At 52.9% G+C, this 23,439-nt stretch overlaps 6 protein-coding genes across 6 annotated transcripts; 3 read left to right on the top strand and 3 right to left on the bottom strand.

Annotated features, from left to right (window-relative positions):
• Positions 1-1,568: 1,568 nt before the first annotated feature.
• Positions 1,569-3,536, bottom strand: CPAR01_02984 (uncharacterized protein; the record flags this gene model as incomplete). The annotated part of the gene is made up of 2 exons (XM_060487271.1): positions 1,569-1,790; positions 3,450-3,536. 2 exons carry the CDS (start codon positions 3,534-3,536, stop codon positions 1,569-1,571), a joined length of 309 nt encoding a protein of 102 aa, XP_060354599.1.
• Positions 3,537-8,408: 4,872 nt separating this feature from the next.
• CPAR01_02983 (uncharacterized protein) lies at positions 8,409-8,525 on the bottom strand (the record flags this gene model as incomplete). The annotated part of the gene is made up of 1 exon (XM_060487270.1): positions 8,409-8,525. The coding sequence occupies one exon, from the start codon at positions 8,523-8,525 to the stop codon at positions 8,409-8,411; it is 117 nt and encodes a 38-aa protein (XP_060354598.1).
• Positions 8,526-9,421: 896 nt separating this feature from the next.
• CPAR01_02982 (uncharacterized protein) lies at positions 9,422-9,679 on the top strand (the record flags this gene model as incomplete). Its single annotated transcript, XM_060487269.1, has 1 exon — positions 9,422-9,679. One exon carries the CDS (start codon positions 9,422-9,424, stop codon positions 9,677-9,679), a length of 258 nt encoding a protein of 85 aa, XP_060354597.1.
• Positions 9,680-10,888: 1,209 nt separating this feature from the next.
• CPAR01_02981 (HMG box protein) lies at positions 10,889-12,788 on the top strand (the record flags this gene model as incomplete). Its single annotated transcript, XM_060487268.1, has 5 exons — positions 10,889-11,007; positions 11,068-11,101; positions 11,153-11,329; positions 11,386-11,440; positions 11,500-12,788. The coding sequence occupies 5 exons, from the start codon at positions 10,889-10,891 to the stop codon at positions 12,786-12,788; spliced, it is 1,674 nt and encodes a 557-aa protein (XP_060354596.1).
• A 3,257-nt stretch (positions 12,789-16,045) lies between these two features.
• On the bottom strand, positions 16,046-18,812 carry CPAR01_02980 (barren protein; the record flags this gene model as incomplete). Its single annotated transcript, XM_060487267.1, has 4 exons — positions 16,046-16,312; positions 16,376-17,974; positions 18,025-18,643; positions 18,709-18,812. 4 exons carry the CDS (start codon positions 18,810-18,812, stop codon positions 16,046-16,048), a joined length of 2,589 nt encoding a protein of 862 aa, XP_060354595.1.
• A 765-nt stretch (positions 18,813-19,577) lies between these two features.
• On the top strand, positions 19,578-22,640 carry CPAR01_02979 (sodium/calcium exchanger protein; the record flags this gene model as incomplete). The annotated part of the gene is made up of 2 exons (XM_060487266.1): positions 19,578-22,234; positions 22,295-22,640. 2 exons carry the CDS (start codon positions 19,578-19,580, stop codon positions 22,638-22,640), a joined length of 3,003 nt encoding a protein of 1,000 aa, XP_060354594.1.
• Positions 22,641-23,439: the final 799 nt, after the last annotated feature.

Below are 23,439 nucleotides of genomic sequence, written 5' to 3'. Positions count from 1 at the left end.
GACAACCCAATTTTACACTTCACATCCTTGTTTCTGTACAATGATATATTTACGGCCGAGAGCTATCAAAAACTGTTCCATTACCATCATCAAGGGGGCAAAAGGGAGCCAGTAGCCTCCTCAACGGGGAGGAAAAGTTAACAAGCACATCAGGAAAGCAAACCCACCCGCAACATGACTTGATACCCTATGTCACTTATCACACCCGATTGGGCCGGGGAACGGTAATGGGCACCCAAAATACACACATACGAATACATATGCATGGGTACACCAGCACAAGTTAGAGCCGCCGCCACATCTAAGGATCTACATACAGACCGTCTCCAGCCGTGCCAGCCCAAAACCCATCGTCACTCTGCTAGCCGGGCTCTCTCTCTCTCTCACCTCCATCACGATCTCACCAAAAACAACAACAACAACAACAACAACGGAGCGTTTGATCCGGAGGCTGGGACTATACACCGTTTTAATCGGGAGTCCATTGTCGATTCACCCCCAAATCGGCTTCACGTCTCTCACTTCTCATTCGTTGACCGATGATCTGCGTGTCAGGAACGGCCATTGGAGTCCCCTCCCCCCGCCGTTCGGATAACCCTGCGAATTGCGAGGGGGGTTTCCTCCGCGTGGAAGGGGGGTTCGAACGTCCGTCCATACATGTCGGCCGAGTCCCTTCTGGCCCTTTGAGTGAGACGCATACGGGGACGGGGCGTGCAAGGGAAGCAAGGAGGCGAGGGAGGAGGTTATGCTCCTGTCTAGACAATCACACACACACTACCGCACTACCACACTATATCCGTACGCACACCGACACAACATTAAAAACATTTCAATCACATTTTAATCCATGCATCACCAAGTTCTAGACCCTCTTCAAAGGATGAAAAAGGAGAGAAAAGTTGAGTGGTTCCTAGGACATGAAGATAGCAATAAGCGAGTGGCAAAAACCGTCTAAATCCGGCAATGCTGCGCGCAGTTTCGCCTTCGCCTCCTCCGGTTTGCCCCAATCTCGATAACTTCCTATCCCCTGTCCGTACTGTGAGGAAGAAGAAGGACGTTCATGCCATGTACCTTCCTCTCCCTCTCCTGTGTGAAGCCCGAGAGAGAAAGAGGAAAAAGTCACCACGTGTGCGCGGATACATCAATGGGGGGATTGCGATATACGATGGGATGCGGTCGGTGAGAATGTATATGATAGGTCAAGGTCGGGGGCAAGAGAAAAAAATCCGCTAATACACGTGTTGAGGGCAACCCTGATCCCTAGCATGGATCGTCGTGCCTGGGGCATGCAGGCGCCCATTCTTCGCCACCTTTTGGTCTTGTCGCAAACCCCAGAATTCGCTTCCATGCGGAACCGCAAAGGGCAAAGAATACGATGCAATGCAAATGCAATAGGGATGGGTCCCGGGTCCAGAACATCGTGGCACCGTGAGTTCGTGACACCGCAACTAAATGCTGACTGACCCTTCCACGATGCGGCCGTCGAATGTGTGTGTACCCAGCCACAGACCAGTGCCTAGTAGCCGGCGACGGCGGCGCCGCCGCATCGTCAAAAGGTAGATCTGGTTCTAGGCTTTCTTCGCCGCCTCGGGAGACTTGAACTCGGAGCTCTGGGTTCCACAGTTGGAGGTTTCGGCGAGGACCGTGTCGTCCGGCTTCTTCGCATCTTGGCCGGGCGGTGGTGCCACAGTGCCGTCCTCGTTGGGCTCTTGAGCCGATTCGAACGCGGCTAGCAGTGCATCAAGTCGACCCTCAAGGTTCGTCAAGTTGGCCTCGAGTGCGCTGGCCGCCTGCTCGCCTCTGTATGCGATTTGCGGTTAGCCCAAATTCTCCCCAAAAGAATGGCGTGTATGACAGCGGTCACGAGGGCGTATCTCAATGGGTAACAAAACATGGGAATTTGTCTTCTCGGTCCTGCCGCTTGGCCAGACCCCGGCGGGGAGCAAGGGGAAGTGCAGTAGCCCCCAAAGTCTGGCGATGCAGATAGTATTTGGGCGTGATCTGACAACGGCCCCGGGCGTCGCGAAGTGCTCATGGGCTGAGACTGGATGTGGGCGCTAGGCTTGGAGGTGAAAGATGCTCAAGGCCGTATTCGTCTCTAGGCTCGCGGTGCCAGCGGATAGTCTGGTCCAAAGGGAGGGTCTAGAACTTCAACGATACGGGCTTTCTGCGGAAGCGGTAACCGAAAGCCATCGTCGCACATGGGTTTTTGGAATAGCGAATGGGAGAGTGCCGGACCACAACCCGTCCAGCACCCTGCCTCAGATCGAGCGATAGAATCGCGTGTCTCGCTTCAATGCGACATCCCCCATAGAGGCTATCGCGGGCAAAGCGACCAGAGGAATGCTAGGTCGTGGATGGCCCTCTTCGCTAGAACAGGAACCCGCAGAGCCGAAAATGTAAGAATGCCGGCGGTTATGAGCCGGGGAAAAAAAGATCTCTGGCTAGATTTCGAGTCTATGCCGGATCGAGCAAAATCCGACACCAATTCAAGAAGAGTCCAAGGCTGAGAACGCCATTCGCAAAAAAGGGGGAATTTGCACCAGGTGGAAAGGTTTGGTGATGTCTTGCCCACGAACGAATGAATGTGAGCACAGGCGCCGCGGCCGCTGTTGTGCCACATAAGGATCCGTGGGAAAATCTGGGCTAGACTGCTGAGTACCGTAGTGTAGGTATCCGAAGCGATACGCTCTCCCTCGGGGGTTGCAGCTTCGGAGGCAGCTCCGACTCGTTCAGGGTGCAAACATGCCATTCTCAACATTGTGGTGAGTGAAGCAGGGAGAGGGGCGTTTCATTCCCTCACACCATGGGCGCGAGGACAAGAGGTGCTGACACTCAAGCTCGCGGACGACGAGAGTGGGGGGGACAAAGTAACAGGAAGGAAAAATACTCGTCAAATGAGCGTACCTTAGCAGGTCCTTGTAGGCCTAGAACGTGCCCCGAACGTGGTCAGCCCTGGAACAGTCTAGGTAGGGGGGTTTTCCCATCCGATGCCACCCCCTTCTGCCCTCACCATGCCCTCTCCTCCTCTCCTCTCCTCTGCAGCAAGTTACAGCGTGCACCACCAGGCAAGTTCCCAGCCGCTCCGTATGTACGAGCGGAGGACAGCGGAGCTGCCAACGGGCCTGCCAAAGGCGGATGGTGCAGTACTCAGCGAGGCGACTGGGGGAGGAGAGACGGAGTGAGGCATCTAGGGGCGGAACGAGAGATTGCGAAAGAGAGAGACGGAGAAGGGAAGGATGGGAAACGCAGGGGAGATGGTAAACCGAGGCAGAGAAAGACGGGCAAAAAACCACCTTTGGGACCGCGGTTAAGCCTAAGGCTCTGCGCCTTTCAGCGCGATCCGCTCAGGTGACCCCAGGCCCCTTGCTGTGTCGGGGTCCCAAGACAAAACCAAACCGCCTTGCAGAATTGTAGGCAACGGGATAACATTAACAACACACACGTACCTGGGCAATGTTATCCACAGACGAGTCGCCATCGGGCCCGGTCGTTGTCGGGGAGGCGGACTCGGGCGCCTTGGACGTTGGGGCCATGTTCGGAAGATGGTGATGAGCGGGCGAATCAAAAGGGTGAGAAAATAAAAAGCTGCCCTGGAAAGAACAAAAGGGGAGAAGATAGTGGCCTGATTTGGGGTCTTAATGGGAGGGGTCGCCCTCTTTTTTTAATCCTCCACCGATCCAACCCTTTGTCGATATCGTGGATTGCCCGTTCCCGTACCCTGGTATGCGTGTCGTAATGGTGGGAAATGCGGATACTAGGCGTCTTTTTTTGCGCCGCCTTCTCGTGATGTTTTGCCGTTGACGAGTCGTCGATACGCTGTTGAATACTCGATAATACTTTTGTTGTAGCTTTGTTAGTGATTTGCTCTGGCCAAGGTAGGGCGACAAGCGTGCGTGGATTCCCGGCCTGGGGGACCAGTTCTTCTCTGGGTGGCTCAGCGTACCAGATGACCCGGAATTCGGTAATGCCGAATGAAAGGCGATAATTCGGTGTCGTGTGTCAGGGGATAGATGATATTGAATGTTCCTGGGATGGATGTATGGGATTTTGTAGTGTAGGGTCTCGAGACGTCCGTAGATTCAACGGCGTGTCGTCGATAGGCGGCAGAAACACGCGGTCACTCGAACCCCTCACACTCACCTGGGGAAGACGCACGGTGCCCACGGCTTACCTAATCACGACCTTTACGGGCCTACGAGAACTAGACAAATTCTCCATCTGTCCACGCCGCGCTTCTTAGATATTGAACTCTCTACCAATCACAACGTTACCCGGTGGCCCAGATCGTCTAGTTGGTTAGGATGATACGTTGTGGTTCTTCTATACAGCGGTCCGTGTTGACGGCGGTTCGAATCCGCCTCTGGGCACTAATAACTTTTGCTGGATCATCCCTTCGTGGACTTGAACATCGCTGTTCAGCCTTAACTTTTGCTAACCACAGCGACGAGGTTGCCCAGTGTATGGGAAACGCGTAAGTAGCGTCGCAATGTGGTATCACGATCATGTCTTCATCGCAATGACCCGTGCATCTTCGGATGTGTTGTTACTACAACAGTACTACCTGGGCCACAGGTGCGAAATAATAGTGCAAGGGTTGTCAAACTATCGCGGGAATTTCGGCCTGATTGTCCCCAAATCAGACATGGTCAATATGACTGTCGGTGCCTTGATCTTGAGCCGGGAATACCATTTCCGTCCTGGTGATGATGGGAAGTCGACTTTTGATTCTGATTCCATTACAGAATGCAGATTCATCCCACCCGTGGCCCACTCAATATTGGGGGGTGCACCGCCGCACCGTTGGCAAGAAAGTATCGTTGCCAAGCTAAGCTTCGGGAACCAGGTTGATTGATTTGATCCGAAGCGTGCTGTTGCCTGCAAGCTGCCCCCCTCCCCTAACGTCCTTCATACGCAAAACCTGGAAACCTGCCGACAGGTTACCACTGCAGAATCAAAGCAGGGCCGATGCAGCCAGAAAGCCAGAGGGTCGTGTTATATTGAACTGGGCAGCTGGTAGCGGGAAATTCTTCCAGACTTGTGCTTGTGGCTGCCATGGTTTGCTTCACTTTCGAATGGGATGGTACCTTGCGATGGGAGGCAGGTAGGAAGGCACAGACAGGCCTTGAACAGACATATTGTTCGAGGCCCGTGTGAGTCAGAGAGGATCTTGACATCCATTTGCAATGTTGTTACGGTAGATGGAATTCCAATTCCGGCTCTCCTGCCGATATTCAGTAGACGGACGTGAAAGGCGGGTTCGATGGCTGACAGCTCGCCCGTGAGTTGTTGTTGTTGTTTCTTCTTCGTAGACATGACTGGGGAAAGTGAGGTCATCCCTCTCTCTACCTTACTTTCCGTCCCTACCACGATAGCATTAGATAACCATGGGGCAAGCAGGGCGAGTGAAGAAAGGATGGGATGCTGAGCCATAGCTTGGGTTCCCCCGTTGCAAGTACAGCACTGAGTCTGTTGTCTTCACAAAGCTACCCGAGTATTTGTACCTGATGTAGGTACCTCACGTCACCTTATGGAATGCGGCAGGTGGCTGTACAGTCAAAGGTCTCGAGGTACCGCCTACTTCTCAGGAAGTGTCCTGGCGCTAACCCCACTTGGGCGCGGTGGACCGCACCGGAAACTGTCAACATTCCCTTCCTAAACCCCCTACAGGCACTCGCTGCGCTGGGAAAGAACCCCCAACTAGCTTTTCCGGGTGTTCCTTCTTTCTTTTTCTTTTTTTCGATGGCGCCGCACAGTTCCAGATGCCAACCAAAACCCCATCCCATCCCGATCGGACTTTCGCAGTGTCTGATCAGTAAAAAAACAATGACATCGGATCCCAAATACCAAAACCCAGTGCTTTCTGACGCACTGGCGGCGGTCCAATCTCTCTCACTCTTGGTGGCATTTTGCTCAATCTCGATGACTGGGAAATGGGCGTTCGCGATCGAGATGTTGGAATTCACCGTGTCGCAGTCAATGGAACCTTGTCCGCACACCCATCATCACAACCCTCAAATGATCCCATCCCTCTGTCCATCCATGTGCCCTCCTCCGTAACTTACGGTTCCGCCCTGGATGAGTTCAGCCAAATCCAGTCCCGTCTCGTTCCTTGCTTTGCTCGCTCACTGCAAAGTCATGCTTTTGTGCGCCTGCGCCTAGGTACGTTACGCTTGTACGGACTGTCTTGTACAGATACACTTGTACCTAGTAGAAGTCTAGACTCTCTCGCCAACCAGCGTGCCAGCAGCCCAGTGTCTGGGCATGCCCGCGCGAGAACAGCATCAGCCCTGTCGCCTTTGCTTCCCATGGTGATCGTATGTGCCGTCTGCGATCGTATTCTCGAATGCCCAGTGACGATATCCCTCAACCAGACCTGCAGGCCATGCACAAACATCGACGATTCCCTTCCTCTTCGCGCGCAAGACTGTCTTGTCTTCTCCTGCCTCTTCCCAGTCTCTCACGCCCACAGTATCCGTTCTCTCGGTGTCTGGACCAGCCGGTGGCTACTGTCAGCCCATTTGCTGCCCGCTAATCTTCAGATTCGTATCTTCGATGAAACTTTGGCCCATGAGCTCCTTACAGTTTGTTGCAACTTATCGTCATTCGGCGACGTAGAAGGGATCCAACAAGATCCAGTTGGTCCGAGGTTGTCGGTTCCGCGAACCTCGTGCTGCATCAAATCTACGTCACGGCGGGACGTCCATATCGAAGGTTGGGTCGGGAGGTGACTAGCGCGTCGATGCTCTGTAACACTGCCATTAGGCATGTAGGTAGCACGTTCCACGGCGAAACCCTCCGTCGTCCATTGGGGCACACGGATAGATCAACGCCCTCCGCAGTGGGAGCCCATGGCCATGTCGTGTTCTCCGTATGGAAATTTGAAGAGGTGAGATAATTATTCGTGCCGGTGCGAGTGCTGGCCATGGGTATTAGCATATTGAAACAAGATATCCGTACTCCGTTGAGATCCGTACTTCGTGCTGCTATTTCAGAACCCTCAATTTACCAGCTTCTATCACCTTTCAACATCGCAACACGGACCACGTCGATCCAGTCAATGCTCCGTCGTCGACAAGCTTGAATGTGGCCATGGGTGTTGTTTTCTGATGGTCTGGCGCGTTTTCGCGTACTTGGTGCTGCAGTGTGCTACTAACGAGGTGCGGAATGGCCTAGATCGTGTTGGCACCATGGGCGGGTTCAGTCTGGCGACGCTGGACCGGTCCATGATCCTAATCCGTGCTGACCAGCTCTCGCAAAGCATTGTTTGATGCATTTCTCTCGTTCCAGTGCCCCGTCAAAAGGGTCTGTCTGCATGCGCCTAGATGCCGTGCCAATCCTGCTCGCCGTCGGTTTGTCCAGCTTCATTCAGATGGTCCGAGTTCCAGAACGCTCTTAATGGACGGTGGAGCCGGTAACAACCCAGAAGTGAAGGCACATGTGCTCTCAGCCTCACTTTGCCACCCGTCACCTAAATGCCATATCGAGCCGAATGCACAATCTCCAGACTGACGATGGCTTTCGTCGTTTACCCCTCCGCCACATAACGACATTTCGGTTAAACGGGAGACAATTCAGTTGCTTGCTAGGTCAGCCGACGGCGAAGTTGCCCCTTGTGTCGGTTCAGAGTTACACGGCATGTTGTGTCATCAGTAATCGCATTGCGAAAATGCGATTCTTCTGCAAATTCGGTGATATGTCTGTCGTATCTGTCTACCAGCAAGACGCATCGCACCGGCACCATGCTGATCCCCCCTGATGGCCTTTGCTCTGGGTCTAATGGATCGTAGATCAAAGGTCGCTGTGTTCTGGCGCCCATGGCCGTGACGAAACGGCTTCTCGTCCTGGATCGACTTCTGGTTGATCGATCATCGAAACATTGCCATGTCGTTTATGAGGACGTTTCCTTCCGGTATTCGTATAACCACTAGGGTTGTTCCATAATGTGCAGATGGACATTTGCGAGGTGAACGGAGACGTCAACGCAATTATTACGTCGTCCTAGGTCGCGGTCTGTTGTCTCACCCGCACCGTGCTTTGGGACAATTACCTATGGACGAGGTGCGTTCCTCAACCGTGGCCCGTGGTGGCCAGATTCATCCGCGTGAGCGTGTATAGCAGGGGTGGTAGCGGCTTTCGATCGCGGCGCAATTCTTCGATTTCAGGTGTCTTTCAATCCTTGGTGCAATGCTCCGTCTCCCCGCGCGGAGGCGTGTGAATAGCCATCTCTGGCGGTTCAAGCCAGTCTGACTGGCTGCTCGAACGCTGACACGTCGAGAAGCGCGAGCTGGCTTGTCTGAGAAACACACTGATGAGCGTGGAGGTGGAATCGACATCGAGATTCACTTTGACGGCCTGCTCTTGATTGGAGAGCAGGCAATGGAACAGTGACTTGATCGCAGGGCTGTTTATAGGGTCAGGCGCAGTTCCGTCAACAAGAATCGAATTCGCGCTGTTTGGCCATTGTCCCAAGCAGTTCTGGCATGCGAATGATAATGCAGCAATTGGCTGTTTACTGCTTGCATTGAGGGCGAGGTTCTCACTCTCCTGGTCGAGTGTTCGACGGGCGGTATTCCGCGACCCAAATGACGATGTTCGGTCCCCGCTCTCTTTTTGGAGAGGAAGAAGAAGAATGCTGGCCAGGAGCCAGCGGCATGACCCGCGACGGTCTCGAAGGGCCCGTTGCCGAATTGGAGTATTAATCCAGATGCAGATGCCGTCTTGAATCTAGGGTCAGCACTGGTTTTTCAATAGTGGCTGTTTTGGTATCGTGTGTTCTACTAAGTGGTGAGAGTCTAGATAGTGTGCAGGTATGGCTTGGGAATGTTCTGTCGAGGCGAGGCGTGTCATGATGCCGCTCCCGCTACCGCACTTGCAGTCAGTCGAGTTACGGAGCGGATTCCGTTCATGAGAGAGAGAGAGAGTGGTGGGCTGGCGCATCAGAGTCTAGCGTGTCTGCTATGTCTGTGTGGTGCGAAGGTAAGGTACCTTGCCTGGAGGTGTATGCAGGTTGTCGAGGGGAGTGATATTTGAGTGGATGGATGATGGATGAACACCCACCCCCCCTCTCTTTCTTAGTCTCTACCTTACCTACCAGCCAGTGGGCAGTGGCCCAGGGCCACTAGCACTCTTTCCAGTTCCGTACCCATGTGTGATCCCGGCCTGAGGCCTCAAGTTTGGTGGGTGCCTTGGGCTTGACGGGGAAAGAGAGAGGCACTGAAGTACCTACGTAAGGTACTTCGTATCTAGGGTACCTTACTTTCTACCCTGTAGTCCTGGGAGAGTGAGGCAAAGATGGAAGGGATGGAGACATGGTCCAGGTACGGATTTCATGTACCGGTACAGGATTTGCATGTATCCCGAAGGCCCATCTCAAGCGGCCGTTTCCTGTTCCTGACTCGCTGAGAACCCATGTCTTTTCATGTCTTCCAAAAGGGCTCCATATGTGTCTGTCCTTGTGCTTGATCCCGCTTTTCTTTGCGATGGGCTTCCAGTAACAGATGCTCACTGTTGCTATCGCCGACTTCTCGAAAGTCGGTTTCTGCGATCAGACGCCAGGGAGCTTGTCCTGGGTACCTTGAGCTATCCATCAGTCTGCTGCTCTAGCTTCTCTACTTGGGGCTTGGGGCCATTGGACATGCCACCCCGGATCACAAGTCGAGTCTGCGGCGACGTCTGAGGCTACCAGTATCCGTACCTAGACTCACTACCTTACCTTACCTTACCTTACGGTCGACCATCAACACACACCCACCCTCGAGAGAGATTCCCTATTGACACCTCTGACCTCACCTCTTAATCCGCGTCGATCACCGCGGGGCTAGTTCTTCTCAATCTTCGAACCGTTTACCTCGCCCTTCCTCCGTACCATACTGGCATCCATCCGTACCTTACCTTGCCTTCCTCCCCTTGGCTCACCAAACTCGTTTTCTCCTCTCCGTCTCAGTAGACGGTCATCCCCCCCAGTTCTTCTTCACCGTTCCCAATTCTTATCCCGTGCAAAGGAAGACGACAAAAAAAAAAAAGACTTTGCCGGCTTGGTCCCTTTCTCCCAAACCTAACCCCCTTCTTCGATCAAACAAACTTGGTCCAGTCTTCATCACTCCCACCAAAGACGCGCCCTACTTTCCTCTACCAGACCAGACCATCTATCCGTTGTCTTCCCCGTCGTTCATGCGGCTGCGAACCGCCGAGCCGGCTCAGAAAAACGCATTCTCATAAAGTACGTATTCTATCCAGAGCGCACATCCCATTTCATCTGAATCCCGAAGCCCCTCTTTGCTTGGTCTGGTACTTGCCGTTGTCCCACACCCCAAAAGCTCGGTCTCCTTCAATGTCATCGAGATCCGTCCTCCATATGGCAGCCACCAACTTGGTATATCCACGCCATGCGTGCCACACGCCTTCCTCTTCTGCAATTACTTATCATCAACGCCCCAAGCAGACGTAGAATTCGCCCAGCAATCGAATACTTTCGGAATTACTCCAACAACATCGCTCTTGGATCGACTTGCTCAGTATCGAAGACGACGAGAAGACCATCATTGCCGACCGACACTCAGTATTCGATACAGACGCCGCCTGTCGCTGCCCATCCGCCGCGACTCGATTGAGAAGAAAGCCTTCGATGATTATTGGTTGACCGCAACGCAAAAGGAAGTGTTTCGACTTCGAGCGACGGAAATCGAGACGTAGCGAATCGAGTCGACGACTGAATGAAAGAGTTTGGGTTTCGAGAAGGATTTGAACGAAAAGCGGCAAACAGTGAAAGCCAATTCTTTGGAGATCACTTTCGACGTAGAAGAAGTTCGCGAACCATCGCACTACCGTCCCGTAACAACAGCACCATCGAGTTGACGTAACTTGATATACGCCACTCAGATAAACCATGGCGCAAGGACTGGATGGAATCTTTGCAGAGCTAGGCATCTCGCAGTACCTAGACATCTTTCTCGAGCAAGGATTCGATACGTGGGAGACGATTTTGGACATTACTGAGTCTGACCTGTGAGTAAACCATGGCTATTGCCACGCTACATACTCGAGACTAACGAGGGTAATTTGCAGCGACGCACTTGGAGTCAAGTTAGGACACCGACGTGTAAGTGCTTGACGTACATTCGCAACCCCTACAAGCCCTAACACAAGGCAGAAATTGCAGAGACGCATCGCCAACTCTCGTGGCCTTGCCCCGGATGCATCACTAGTTTCGCCCACAAGAGCAAGCGCAGAAGAGCCAAAGCCCGAGACACAACGACCTGATCAACCCCGCCTCGAGGTCAAGGAGGGACCTGTCGCTACGAAACGAAAGTATAGGCGTCACCCCAAGGTTTGTAACTCTCATGCAGAAGTACACTCGTACCTGGACGTAGCTAACCAACGTAGCCTGATGAAAATGCCCCTGAGAGACCTCCTTCGGCCTATGTCCTTTTTTCAAACAGTATGTTATGGATTCTACCCTGCTCTGAGATGATGGAACATATCTGATCATTCTCGCAGAGATGCGTGATGACCTCAAAGGTCGGAACTTGACATTTACCGAGATAGCCAAGCTTGTGGGAGAGCACTGGCAAAACTTAACTCCCGGCGAGAAGGAACCATACGAAACTTCCGCATTGAAAGCCAAGGAGAAATACAACCACGACTTGGCTGAGTATAAGAAGACAACAGAGTATAGGAAATACAACCTGTACTTACAAGATTTCAAGGCACGGCAAGCCTCCGCAAATCAAGGTGCGTGGAGGTTTGTCGCTTCGAATGGCCGCCAAGCTGACCCTGATCCAGCAAAAGAGTCGTCGAAACGTCAGAAGCTTGATTCGGGGGTTCGTCTGCAAAACGGAGGAAGCGCAAGTGCCACACCTGGGAGTCTCAGTAGCACGGGGAGTGGTACAGAGAGTCACCAGGGAAGCGAACCTCCTCCTAATCGCAAACAGCGTGTGGGTTCTGTGGTGTCGGTATCTGAATCGCAATACTCGACGGCCGTGCCGACCCCAATTTCCCATCATCATCATCCCCCCAATGATGATTCGGTACACTCTCCTGCCAGTGTACAATTCGATCGTGAGAGCTTGCACTCCACAAGTCCCCGTACCTCGCAGACTCGGAACCACCGCCCAACATGGACGGAAGCCCCAGCCAAAACGGAGCCAGTCACACTTCCGCATCTTCCTTCCCTCTCGGATGTGTTCAACAATGGACGAGGACTGAACGGGGTTTCAAGGTCTCCTGAGGCAAATGGCTTTGGGGGCTTCGCGCCTCCGACACACCCTGGTCCCTCCGCACCGCCATCATTGAAGCACGAATATTCTTCCGCGGGAAGCATTTCATCCTCTGGATCTGGACTGTCGTATCCCCGAACACCTAGTGAATCTTCGCTACCGATTCACGCCTTATTATCAAACAAGACCTTGCCGGGACCTGCTTTCGAGTTGCAACCATCACCGTTCTCGACGGTGCCGCCTTCCGGACCACAACCGCTCCAGGATTCAAAGTTGCCCTATGCAGGGCAGCCTCAAGCTCCAATGGGAGCGAAGAATGGTACTCACGGTCAAACCAAGCAAGGCTTTCCGCAGAGGCTAATGAGGTTTAAAGGTTACCAATCACCACCTGCCTTATTGAGATTCCAGTCCACCTCGTCAACGGGGACTGATGGATCGAACGTGTCGCAAGCATCATCGGGTGCTTCTTCTGCAACGTCGCTCGGTATTCAGGAGAGGAGCGATCCGAAGCTCGACGGCATGAGCGCGTTGGTGCGGGCGGGCGAGATCGTGAACCGTCGTGTTCAATAAGCGGATGCGAGTTTTGACATATTGTCGGCAATCATCGTTCTCCATCCACTCTATGGATTTACAAACTGTTGACGTCGGCCCCGAGTACAGTCTCGTGCGTTTGATTGTTGTTTTATTCGGTTGTTTGTTTCGTCGTCGTTGATGGCATCAGCGTTTCGCTCAAGTCTAGCCTGGTTGGCTGAGGTCGGTCTGTTTGATTACTTGAATACCCTCATGGATTGGCATCGTTTGGAGATCTTGTTCGAGGTGGCGCAACTGGACAGTCATGGCGTTTTTTTTTTGTCCCGTTGGACGTGGCATTTGTTTGTCGTCCAAATGGCGTTGTAAGCTGCGTCGCGTGGCCATACGATGGGTAACTTTTGGATATAGGGTGTTGGTGGGTACTGCATGATACAAAAGCTCTCTGGTCGCTCGAGGAACCAAAAAACTAAATCAACTGTATGAACAACGACATGCAGTCTCAATTGAACGAATTCATTAAGATGAACTTGTGGATAAATGAAGAGAGAAATCGGAATGTAGGGGTTCAAGAGGGAAAACATAGCAGAGTAAGGCCGGGAGGTTATGACGTCAACCAAAATAGGACCCTTCCTCCGCGGTCCTGCCTCGCGTTTCTGACGGGATCATCACGGGCGTTACCCTTTCCTGAGGGGAAGATGCTCAGGAACAAGCCAATACTTTTCTGCCGAACGGCCGTTGGCACTAAAGCACTGCGTAAGGTAAGGTAGGCAAAATGAAGGGTCTTGGTCCAATCTGAGGGCGCCTGCATGGTTGAGCACCTTCATGTTGACCACTCATTGGCGGTGTTGGCACAAAGTACCCTGAGCGCACCGGTCAACGTCATAATTCTGTCAGGATTTCGGGGTCCTGGCCTGATTTTCGATTTTTCCAAGAGGGTCCCCTCCCCGGTCTTGGCGGATTTGGTTGGCTGACGGGCGGTGTTGGTTGGTTGGGGGTCCTATTTTATCGTTATTTTTTCGTTTCTTCCCTCCATGTCCCTCCTAACAGTCGTGCGCCTCACTTGTTTTTTTTTGCTGAGCTCAGAGGACCCCTGTTTACCGGAAAACGAAACTAAACCCGTTTGTTGCTCCGCCTGGTGGTGCCCCTGCCTTGGACTCTAGTGATACTACCCCTGCTTGGGGTGCGCGTTCCGCGTTCATCGGGACACGAGTAAGGTGATGTCTGTTGATCTGGAAGCAGGTTCAAAGTATGGGAAGTTGCAATGTCTCGTGATTGTTGCAGGATGATTCAGGCGTTTAGGTAGCGAACGTGAAATCTGTCTTCATTTTCCTTGATTTTGCTTCATTTTGCCGGACAATCTATCCTGAATGGGGTTTTGATGAGTGGAGTGGTCGTGATGATCTTGTAAATTTGATTTTCATCGATAGCGACTGGATCGAACCAGCGTCGGAAATCGAGCAGGAAGAGTAAACGAGGTAAGGTGAGATCAAAATGCGCTGCATAGCAGAGTCTCATGCACAAATCAGATGCGGGCTTCTGCGTGGGATCGTTAAGAGCAGGTTTGCATCTCCGATCCTCTCAAAGGAAAACAAAACAGCGTTCAGTTTTGGCAGGCTGTTATTTGGCAACCGGTCGGCTTGTTGTTTCAACACAACTATGCGATTTCCAGCAATATCTTCTCATAGGCAACATCATCAGTCTATAATGCCCATGGGAAAGGGCTGTTCTATTTGTATAGGCAATTCACTTCTCATCACTTTATCACGTATATTCTGTGAAGAATACGCGAGAAGAGATTCTGGCTTCGAGACAGTGGCCTTTCGTCTGAGCAATGAGCTTAAAAAGGACAAGTGAACCGAGGTTATGCGGATGATTGGTTGGCTCATCTGGGAGTAACAGTTGCACTTGATGTTTGTGATGGTTACGTCCCATGCGACAAGTCTGACGACACCGCTCGTCTGTTGAAAGATTCATATACGTTCCAAAGCGTCAGATTCAACCACATTTGCTGCGTCTGAGTCTTAGTCAAATCACGAGGTTAATTATTAAATCAGCCGAAGCCATCGGCTAAAGATGACGATATTATTAGCGAATCGGCGGGCGAAATAGTATTTGCGGCTAGGCCTTAGAAGCGAACACGAGGCAGCGTTCTTCTGTCACAACTTCAAGTGAGAAGAGAGCCGCTCCAACCAAATTATTATCGTCTCTGCAAGAGGGAGGGTACCCATGAGCGATCCTGCATGGAAGGAGATTCTGCGTTCGTGGTCTCTTATACATAGTGCGGGTTGCTCGCCTGCAGCGAATCCGTCATCCACTGTCGTGAGTCTGTTGCCGCTTGGTAACTCGCTCGTGATGGGTGCTATGTGTCAAACGCATACTATCGGCCAAGTACTCGGTCTGTTCTATCCGTAGAGACCAAATCTTCCATCGCCGCTGTCTGCATACAGACACTAAACGGCGCTGCATCCGCCCTTGCCATCTGATTATTTTCTCCCTACAGTGCCCACTGCGCTCGCCCAAACCCGTCCGACCGTTCTGCTGCTCATCGTCCCTTCAGATTTGCATGAAGCCCCCAAACAAGTCAGGCGCAGGAACCAAAAATCCAGGGTCTTCATTCACTATTGAGATCCGAAACCATAGCGTACCAAGTACGGGGGGGGTGAGCGGGACCCTGAAAAATCACGCCAAAACGGGCACGAGCATTTTTCTTCACCCTCAAAACGGAGACTTGCTCCGTTCGTGGCCTTGCCTTACCTTGCCTTCCTTAGCTCCCGTCCGTTCGTTTTCAACGGTCAAGCTAAGGGGAATTAAGACGATGAATAAAAAAAAAAATCATGCTTACCTTAATTATGCATATCACCGCCCGGCGTGTCGTTTCTGAAGAGGAAAAAGAAAAAAGCACTGACACGAGAAAAAGCAATAGATAACCAAGGTAAGGTAGGAAGAAAAGGTCCCTCGTTGAGAAGTCGTTGGCATTGTTCTCTTTGATCCATAAGACGTCTACGTCCGTCGTCACACAGCCTCCTTTTTCCCAAGCTCAAGCCGCGCCCTCAAGTACGGATACAGAAGAAGGTATAGAGAACGAAGCTCTCAAAATGGAATGTTTCCGCCCAGTGTTCATTATGAGACGCAAAGGTTTACCCAACCCACTTTGCCAGAAAAATCAAACATGCCGTCGTTCAACAAAAAACCACAGAAACGCCGATGCCTCGACGTGTAAACACAGGATTCCGCCACACCCTTATCCCTCCATTTTTTGCTTCCTCTCCTTGGGTTACAAGAGTACAGTCGCTGCCTTATTCTCCTCCCACGATCTCGGCTGTCCAATCCTTGCGGATGTTCAGCTCCGTGAGCTCGGGTGTCTTCTCGATGACGAGACCCTTCTCGTTGGCGAGATGCAGCAGACTGATGAAACAGAAACTCGTGGAGATATCCTCCATCATGGCCTTGGGGTAAACCGAGCCCAGGCCGTTCATGACCTCGGTGAACTTGAGTTCGGTATCCTTGGTGGGTGGCTCTACCGGTGGCGCTGGGGCATCAGGTGAAGAAAGTCTTGTGGAATCCTGGTGGTGGGTCAGCAATAATTCATTCCCTGATGGGAAGGGTGGCCGAGAGACTCGACTTACGGCGTCCAGGCCCTCAAGACCCATGCCCTTCCAGATCTCCTCCTTCAAGCGCCTCACATCCACCTTCTTGGCAACACGTGCGAACTGCACATAATCCGGCCGCATGCGACGTGTTTGCGTGACCAGAGTCGTTCCAAAAGCGCCGGTCAGAACATTGGTGGTTGCGTCGCCGCCAAGCAAAGCCGTCATGCCAAGAGCTTCCGTAGCTCCGACGTCGCCTTCGGCGCCGGGCGACAGGTGCTCCCGGGCATCCGCAAACTCGTCGTCGTCGTCATCCAAGCCACCAGCAAACGGCAAGGCATCGTCTTGGAAGAAGTTTGCGTCGTAGTCTCCCTCCGGCAGCGGCTCGTCTTCGCTCTTGACGGGGGCCTTCTGGTTTGCCCAGAACGCCTCGTCCATCTCTCCTTCTGGGACGTCCCTGTCTTGTCCGGCATTGCCAAACATACCGCCTCTGTTTCCGAGGATTCGCCTCCTGCCGAGGCGTGCCTTGGGCTTGAGGAAGAGGTTGAGAAGTGATTTTGAGTTGAAGTGCTTATCATCAGGCAATAAATTGCGAGATTTCGACTTCCAGTCCTTCTTGGGCATGGAGACGGCAGAGTTGCTTGATGCCTGGGTGTACAAGACGTCGGCCAAGGCTTGGTCGAGGGGCGCTGAGAAGTCAATCTCAAAAGGCTCCTTCTCCTTGCGCACCCTGGCAGGACCGACAGGCTTGTTGACGTCCTTGATCTTTCGGATTCTCCAGTGCTCAGCACTTGACCAGTTCTTCTGCAGCGCTTGATCGAAATATCCGAGAATATCTTCGTGCATCTTGTCGGCGCTCTTAGCGTGGGACATGGATACGACGAAATCTCCATTGTCTGGGTCCATCATCTCGACTCCGTCACCGTCGCCAGTTTCCTCGCCTAGGCCAGCATCGTAGACCCGCATTTGGGGCTCAAGAGCGGCTTCCCTGGCCCAAGCCTCACCACCCTCACCAAATGCCACGTCGGCGCCAAGCTCGAAGCCACCCAGTCCAAGATCGTCGTCGTCGAAGCCAGCAGCGTTGTCGCCGTCAATGAACATGCCAGAGTTGTCACCCAGCGAGTCGGGGTTCTTGTCCTTGTCTTGATCACCTCTCCAATCTTCCGGGGCTCTGAGGAAAGGAATATCCATGGAACCAGACGGGTCGCCGAGGTCAAAGTTCTTCAATGATGGACAGACATCAAGCTCGTCGAGACGACCAAGATCGGAGAAGAACTTGGCACCGAGAGCTCCTAGGTCGATTTCAACATCTTCGACGTTCTCCTCCTGCTCGGGCTCCTCTTTTGCTACCGAAGCATCCTGCATCTCTGTGTTATCATCGTCCTCATCGTCGGCGTCTTCGTTCTTCTTTCGGGTCTTTGAGGTGTGTGCGTCACCAACTTCGTCACTGCTGTCGAAAACAATGCGTCCTTGGGCATCAATCATGAGGTGGTTCAACAGTAAGCCCTTGGCGCCACCTTCATCGAAGTCTGCGGAGGTTTTCTTGAAAAGGGGGTCCACGGCGAATTCTAACTCAAACTTCTTGAGTTGAAGCGAGGAAAAGTTTGGTGCTAGGGTCGCCTCGGAGGATCGTTGCGTCTGCGCACAAGTCAGCCTACCATCACAGCCAACATGCGTTTTGCACATACCTTGCGCTTCGGCTTCTTCCTGACGTTGCCGTCTTCGTCGACTTCCTCCTCGCTCTCTTCACCCTCCACTTCGTCACCCTCCTTGCCCTTCTTCTTGTTGTTGCTGTCCGCGAGACCACTCAGTAGCTTGCCGGTTTCGGTTGCGACACTGTCGACTCTGCTTGTGTAAATCTTGACACAGCCATCCAGCGTACAGCTGGCTTTCTGGAAGTTGACTCCGTCACCTTCCTTGAGAAGTGACATATCGTGGAAGTAGTCGATCAAGGCGAAGTTCCAAGAGTTGTTTGCGTTGATCTTGTTATCTGTGGCCATCTTCATCCACTCCTCAAAGTTGGCAAGAATCGGGACTCGTTTCATAGGCGTGACCGCGCTTCCGCTGACTACAAAGCCTTCATCGTCATCGTCGTCGACAACCTGTCTGCTGCCTCGGCTGCCACGGGCGTGCGGTGTCTTGGGGTTCGAGCCTGGTGTGTCATTTTCGATATCTTCTAAGCTGTTGTTATTCCTGCGCAGAGGAGTTGCAGCAGCCGCCTTTAGTTCGTTGCGCTGGCGCTCATGAAATGCATGGCGAGAATGCGCACGTCGCGCCTTTTCTTCAGCATCATCGTTGAGAGGGATTCTGCGCATTGTTTAGTTTCGTTGCTATGCAAAGTCGGTAAACGGGGGCTGCTGTCGCAAACGTACTTGACTGGTGAATTTTTGAAGGGCGATGTGTTCATCGACCCGGAAGTCGCTCTGACACTGCCTGCGCGGCTGTTTGCGCGCGGTACTTGGGCCACTCGAGGCATCTTTTTTGTGCGTGTTGTTGGCGCTGAGGTTGTCGTCAAATTGTTGACTGTTTGCTGCATGTGTGCTGTAATGCTGTAGTGGGTGGCCGAGCCTTGTGTTTACTTTCCCCACCAAAAGCACGTCCCTGGGCGACGCGAAACAACAATAAAGAGGTTTTCTGCCTCGAATATTAGGTGTCAAGTTTATCCTTCCGGGTCGGATGGGGCGGGGAAGCTGAAAATCCCGTTTCGTCCAAACATCAGATTGGATCGGCCCTTCGCGGCCCCCTCGTTATCGGCACGTGATGCAAGATCGCTATCTGCCGAGGACTATGGAACTCTTCTCTTGCAGTTGCCGTTGCAAGCAGCCCCCCTCTCTTGGAGTTGCCGCTCCGTTGACGCACAGCCACGTCGGAGGGGGGTTTCCCACGCAGACACGAGCAGATACTTGGCGCAATCAGGGCATTGCCTGCGGTTTCCAGCCTGGTGGTGGCCAAGAAGCTTGCGTCGCTCATAGTTCCTGAAGGAGGCTGGGCAGGTTTTCCCGGGCTGCCTCCCTCGGACGGTAGAACCCCCATGAGTCGTACATGAAGGTGAGAAGCGCTTGCATTTGCTGTTCAGCTCAAACCCGCTGCAGCCCTCTTTTTTGTATAGCAAACTCCATTGAGAGACATCTGTTCCTCCTTGTCCAGCGGAACGAGCGGCTTCACGGCCACGCCAACGCGACAGCGCGGTCTCTGCCATGGCTTCGGATGAGCCAATTACAATCAGCTTTTGACGTCAGACATGCCAACGTCCTCCAAGATCCGAGGGGGCGCCCTTCGCTTGCGGCCTTTCTACGCGACCGTATTCTTAATATGTCTTTTGGCATCCTGGTCCATCTTGACCAAGGCTACCCAACGACAGCTCCAACTACAAGACGCCTCATTCTCACTCTCATCCTCACCCCTCGCCAAACGATCCGAGTTCACCGAGTGCCGAGATGTCCACCGCGCCGATGATCAGTGTGCCTTTGTCAAGGCTCACTGCGCCGAGGACGAGGCTGGCCTCCTCTCCTACCTGACGCTGTATTATTGCGACCTTGGCAAGGCTCAGTGGTTGGCCTTCATTATCCTGGTCTGCTGGCTCGGCTTGCTCTTCACCACTATTGGCATCGCCGCCAGCGACTTCTTCAGCGTTAATCTCAGCACAATCTCTGCCATCCTCGGCCTCAGCGAGAGTTTGGCTGGCGTCACCTTCCTCGCCTTTGGCAATGGCTCACCCGACGTCTTCAGTACTTTTGCAGCCATGGGCTCCAATAGCGCCAGCATGGCTGTTGGAGAGCTGATCGGTGCTGCAAGCTTCATCACCGCCGTCGTTGCCGGGTCCATGGCTTTGGTTCGCGAGTTTAAAGTTGGCAGGAAGACGTACGTCAGGGATCTCTCTTTCTTCATCGTGGCTGTCTGCTTCACCATGGTGTTCCTGGCAGATGGCCACCTGCATTTATGGGAATGCATAACGATGGTCTGTTACTACATCTTCTACGTGGTTACCGTTGTCACATGGCATTGGTACTCAACAAGGCGGAGCCAGCGGCGGGTCCGGGAAGCAGCCGCACGAGGTCATGTCTACGGGACGGTGGGGCATCTCAGTGACGAGCTGGCACCGGAACCATACCGGGATGATCCCGACGATGAGAACCGGCACGTCACCTCCGCAGCCGCTTCCAGTGCTGGAGACATCAACGCATTGGAAGCTGGCCCTAGGATTGAAGTTGATGGTCAAGGAGAGAGTGACGAGGAGGCGGAAGACAGCGATCATGGGCGGCACGTCGTCGCAGAGATGGCCAGCAGCATGCGAGTGTTGCGTCCTAGAGGCAGAAGGCGCAACACACTCACGCCTATTCGTCCCAGTCTAGTCGGCGCTCTCGAATTCCGATCTGCTCTGGCTCAATTGCAGAAGGAAAGCAACCACAGGATGAGACCGATGCATGGACGGGCCTACTCAGTCAACCACCTCGGGGGACAAAGTGAAACGAATACAGTGGGAGGGCCGCCATCCGACTCAGGAAGATACACGATAGGTGCCGTTGAGGAATATGGTCAGAACAGGAATCGGGCCTTGTCCTCTGGCGATATCCCCGGATCTATTAACAGTCGTGACCATTCGCCATCGCCGTGGCGCTTCCCAACACCCGCAGACCCGATCCAACAGATAAAGGCCCAAGAGGGCAGAAACCGAAGTCTGTCACCAGCTTACAAAATCGGTGGTAACTTGGCACCTCCTCCAGTCGACGCCGTACCACAAAGACAGGACAGTGGGGGGAGCGAACCGTTGGAGGCTCGGCCATCACCTGGTCAACTTTCCCTCCAAATACCAAGTCGGCGTGGCAGCATGAGCGTCGGATCTTCGCCTGCATCGCCCTTCCCTGGTTACACCGAATCGCCTCTTGTTTTAACGCCTGCTGCTCAGACCGAACCGACCGAGTTTTTTGCGCCGCCTGGACCGGCTCGCCTCGAAGTGCCATTTGCGCCTTATGAGATGGCCAACCCTAAACCTGTAAGGTGGTGGCCATACGCCATTCTGCCTCCGCCGCACATCTTTTGGGCAACATTGTTCCCGACTCTGCTAGGATGGAAGCAGAAAAGCCACTGGGACAGATTTGTCAGTGCTATATCTGTACCAAGCATCTTGCTCTTGGTGTTGACACTTCCGGTTGTCGAAAATGAGAGTGCGGATGATTCATCCGACGAGACTGCCGTGGATCCCATGATGCGAGACCACTCCCACTGCGACGCTCCAGTGCCTGCCGACGCCTACGAAGACAACGAGGGAGAGACGGAGTGGCAGCGCTTTAGACGGGCTACTCTGTCGCACTCTCGTGGGCAGTCACTTGATCACTCCCCCAAGGGCTCTCCAGCGCTTATTGCTATCGATTCTCCGAGTGGTGCGCGTGTGGCAACTGAAATACCTACGAGTCACCCACAAGCCATAAAACCCGCCAAGCCGTTGCCTTCGGAGAGCAGTCTAGCTCCTGTAGACGAGTCGGGACATTGGAACAGATGGCTCGTCGCGATCCAGCTCTTCACCGGGCCTTTGTTCGCCGTCATCATTCTCTGGGCAAACATGAAGGAAGACTTCCAACAACCCTACAAGGTCCTTGTCAGACTCATCCTGTATACACTCCTAGGATCCACAATTCTTCTCGGCTTCCTTCTCCTATCGACTAGTCCTGATAAGAAGCCAAAGTACCATTTCTTGCTTTGCTTCATGGGTTTCATCATTGCCATCGCCTGGATTTCTACCATCGCCGGAGAAGTCGTCGGTGTCTTGAAAGCAGTCGGCGTCATTTTCGGCATATCAGAAGCCCTCCTGGGCCTGACCATCTTCGCAGCGGGCAACAGTGTGGGCGATCTAATTGCCGATATCACCGTTGCCCGGCTCGGTTTCCCCGTCATGGCATTGTAAGTCTTCACCTACCTATCCATCCACATACCGATGACAGCCATGCTAACTACTTTTAGGTCTGCGTGCTTTGGTGGGCCAATGCTCAATATCCTGCTCGGTATAGGAATCGGCGGCGTCTACATGATGGTCCAGGCCGCCAACCACCGACATAAGAAACACCCAGACAAGCCATTCAAGTACCACTCGTACAACATTCAAATTGGAGGCACGTTGATGATCTCGGCCATCACGCTACTCATCACACTGCTTGGCCTCCTCATCATCGTACCTATGAACAAGTGGGTGATGTCACGGAAGATCGGTTACGGTCTCATTGTGTTGTGGATGATCAGCACCATCGTCAACGTTGTTGTCGAGCTGACCGGAGTGTGGACTGACGTGTCCTATTCCCTATCTTTCTAACGGTACATTTCTCCCTTTTGACTGCTGGCACACGTACAGACTGTATCAATATTGCGTTATTGCATTGCGCCGTATGAGTATACCCAAGCATAGCGTGCGACGAGAAGAATAAACGAAAACTCTCTGTCTTTCCACTTATAGACAGTCCTTACCTCCTGAGTACAAAAAGAGGAAACACGAATCTACATATACATTAGTTTATGAAAATAAATAACACAGATGCTAGCGTCCCTCTTACACAAGCATCTCGGTTGGCTTGATACCTCATTGGCTTCTTTAACGTGTCAAAGTCTCGTGATGTGTTGGTGATGGTTGCCGTTTCATCTAGCGAACAGCTTTTTCTACGAACGAGGTTGAAGGCACTCAGGCACGGTCCTACGTTGCAGACGTTGATTACCATCTGATGTGTTTCTGTCTTCCTTTCCGTACGTGCACCACCAGACCCCTTGTGAGCGAAAGGGCATCAGTAACCGAAGTTGTGACGTGTCTCAACCAACGTATTGAGACGAACATTATGAAATGCCAACTACGCAATGTGCAGCGTTGCGATGCCAAGACTTAAAGCAAACGCTTCATCTGGTGTTGATCTCTCCTTTCTGTTTCTAGAGCTCAGCTCAGCTCAGCACAGCTCCGTGTGTGCAAGTACATGTACGTCTGAGTGTGGTTGCCAAGACATGTCATTGTGTACACCTTTTTGTGTTTTGGCCAACTTATGCCCTTCCACGAGGGGGGAACGGCGCGTCACTTTGGTGACTGACAATATTGGATCATTGACAGACGATAATAGCAGTAGCAAAGT

Source organism: Colletotrichum paranaense (genome assembly GCF_030867605.1).
Source record: "Colletotrichum paranaense strain IMI 384185 chromosome Unknown Scaffold_2.1, whole genome shotgun sequence".
NCBI classification, from domain to species: Eukaryota; Fungi; Ascomycota; class Sordariomycetes; order Glomerellales; family Glomerellaceae; genus Colletotrichum; species Colletotrichum paranaense.
Note: the sequence above shows the minus strand (reverse complement) of the source record. Positions and strands in the feature narration are given on the sequence as shown.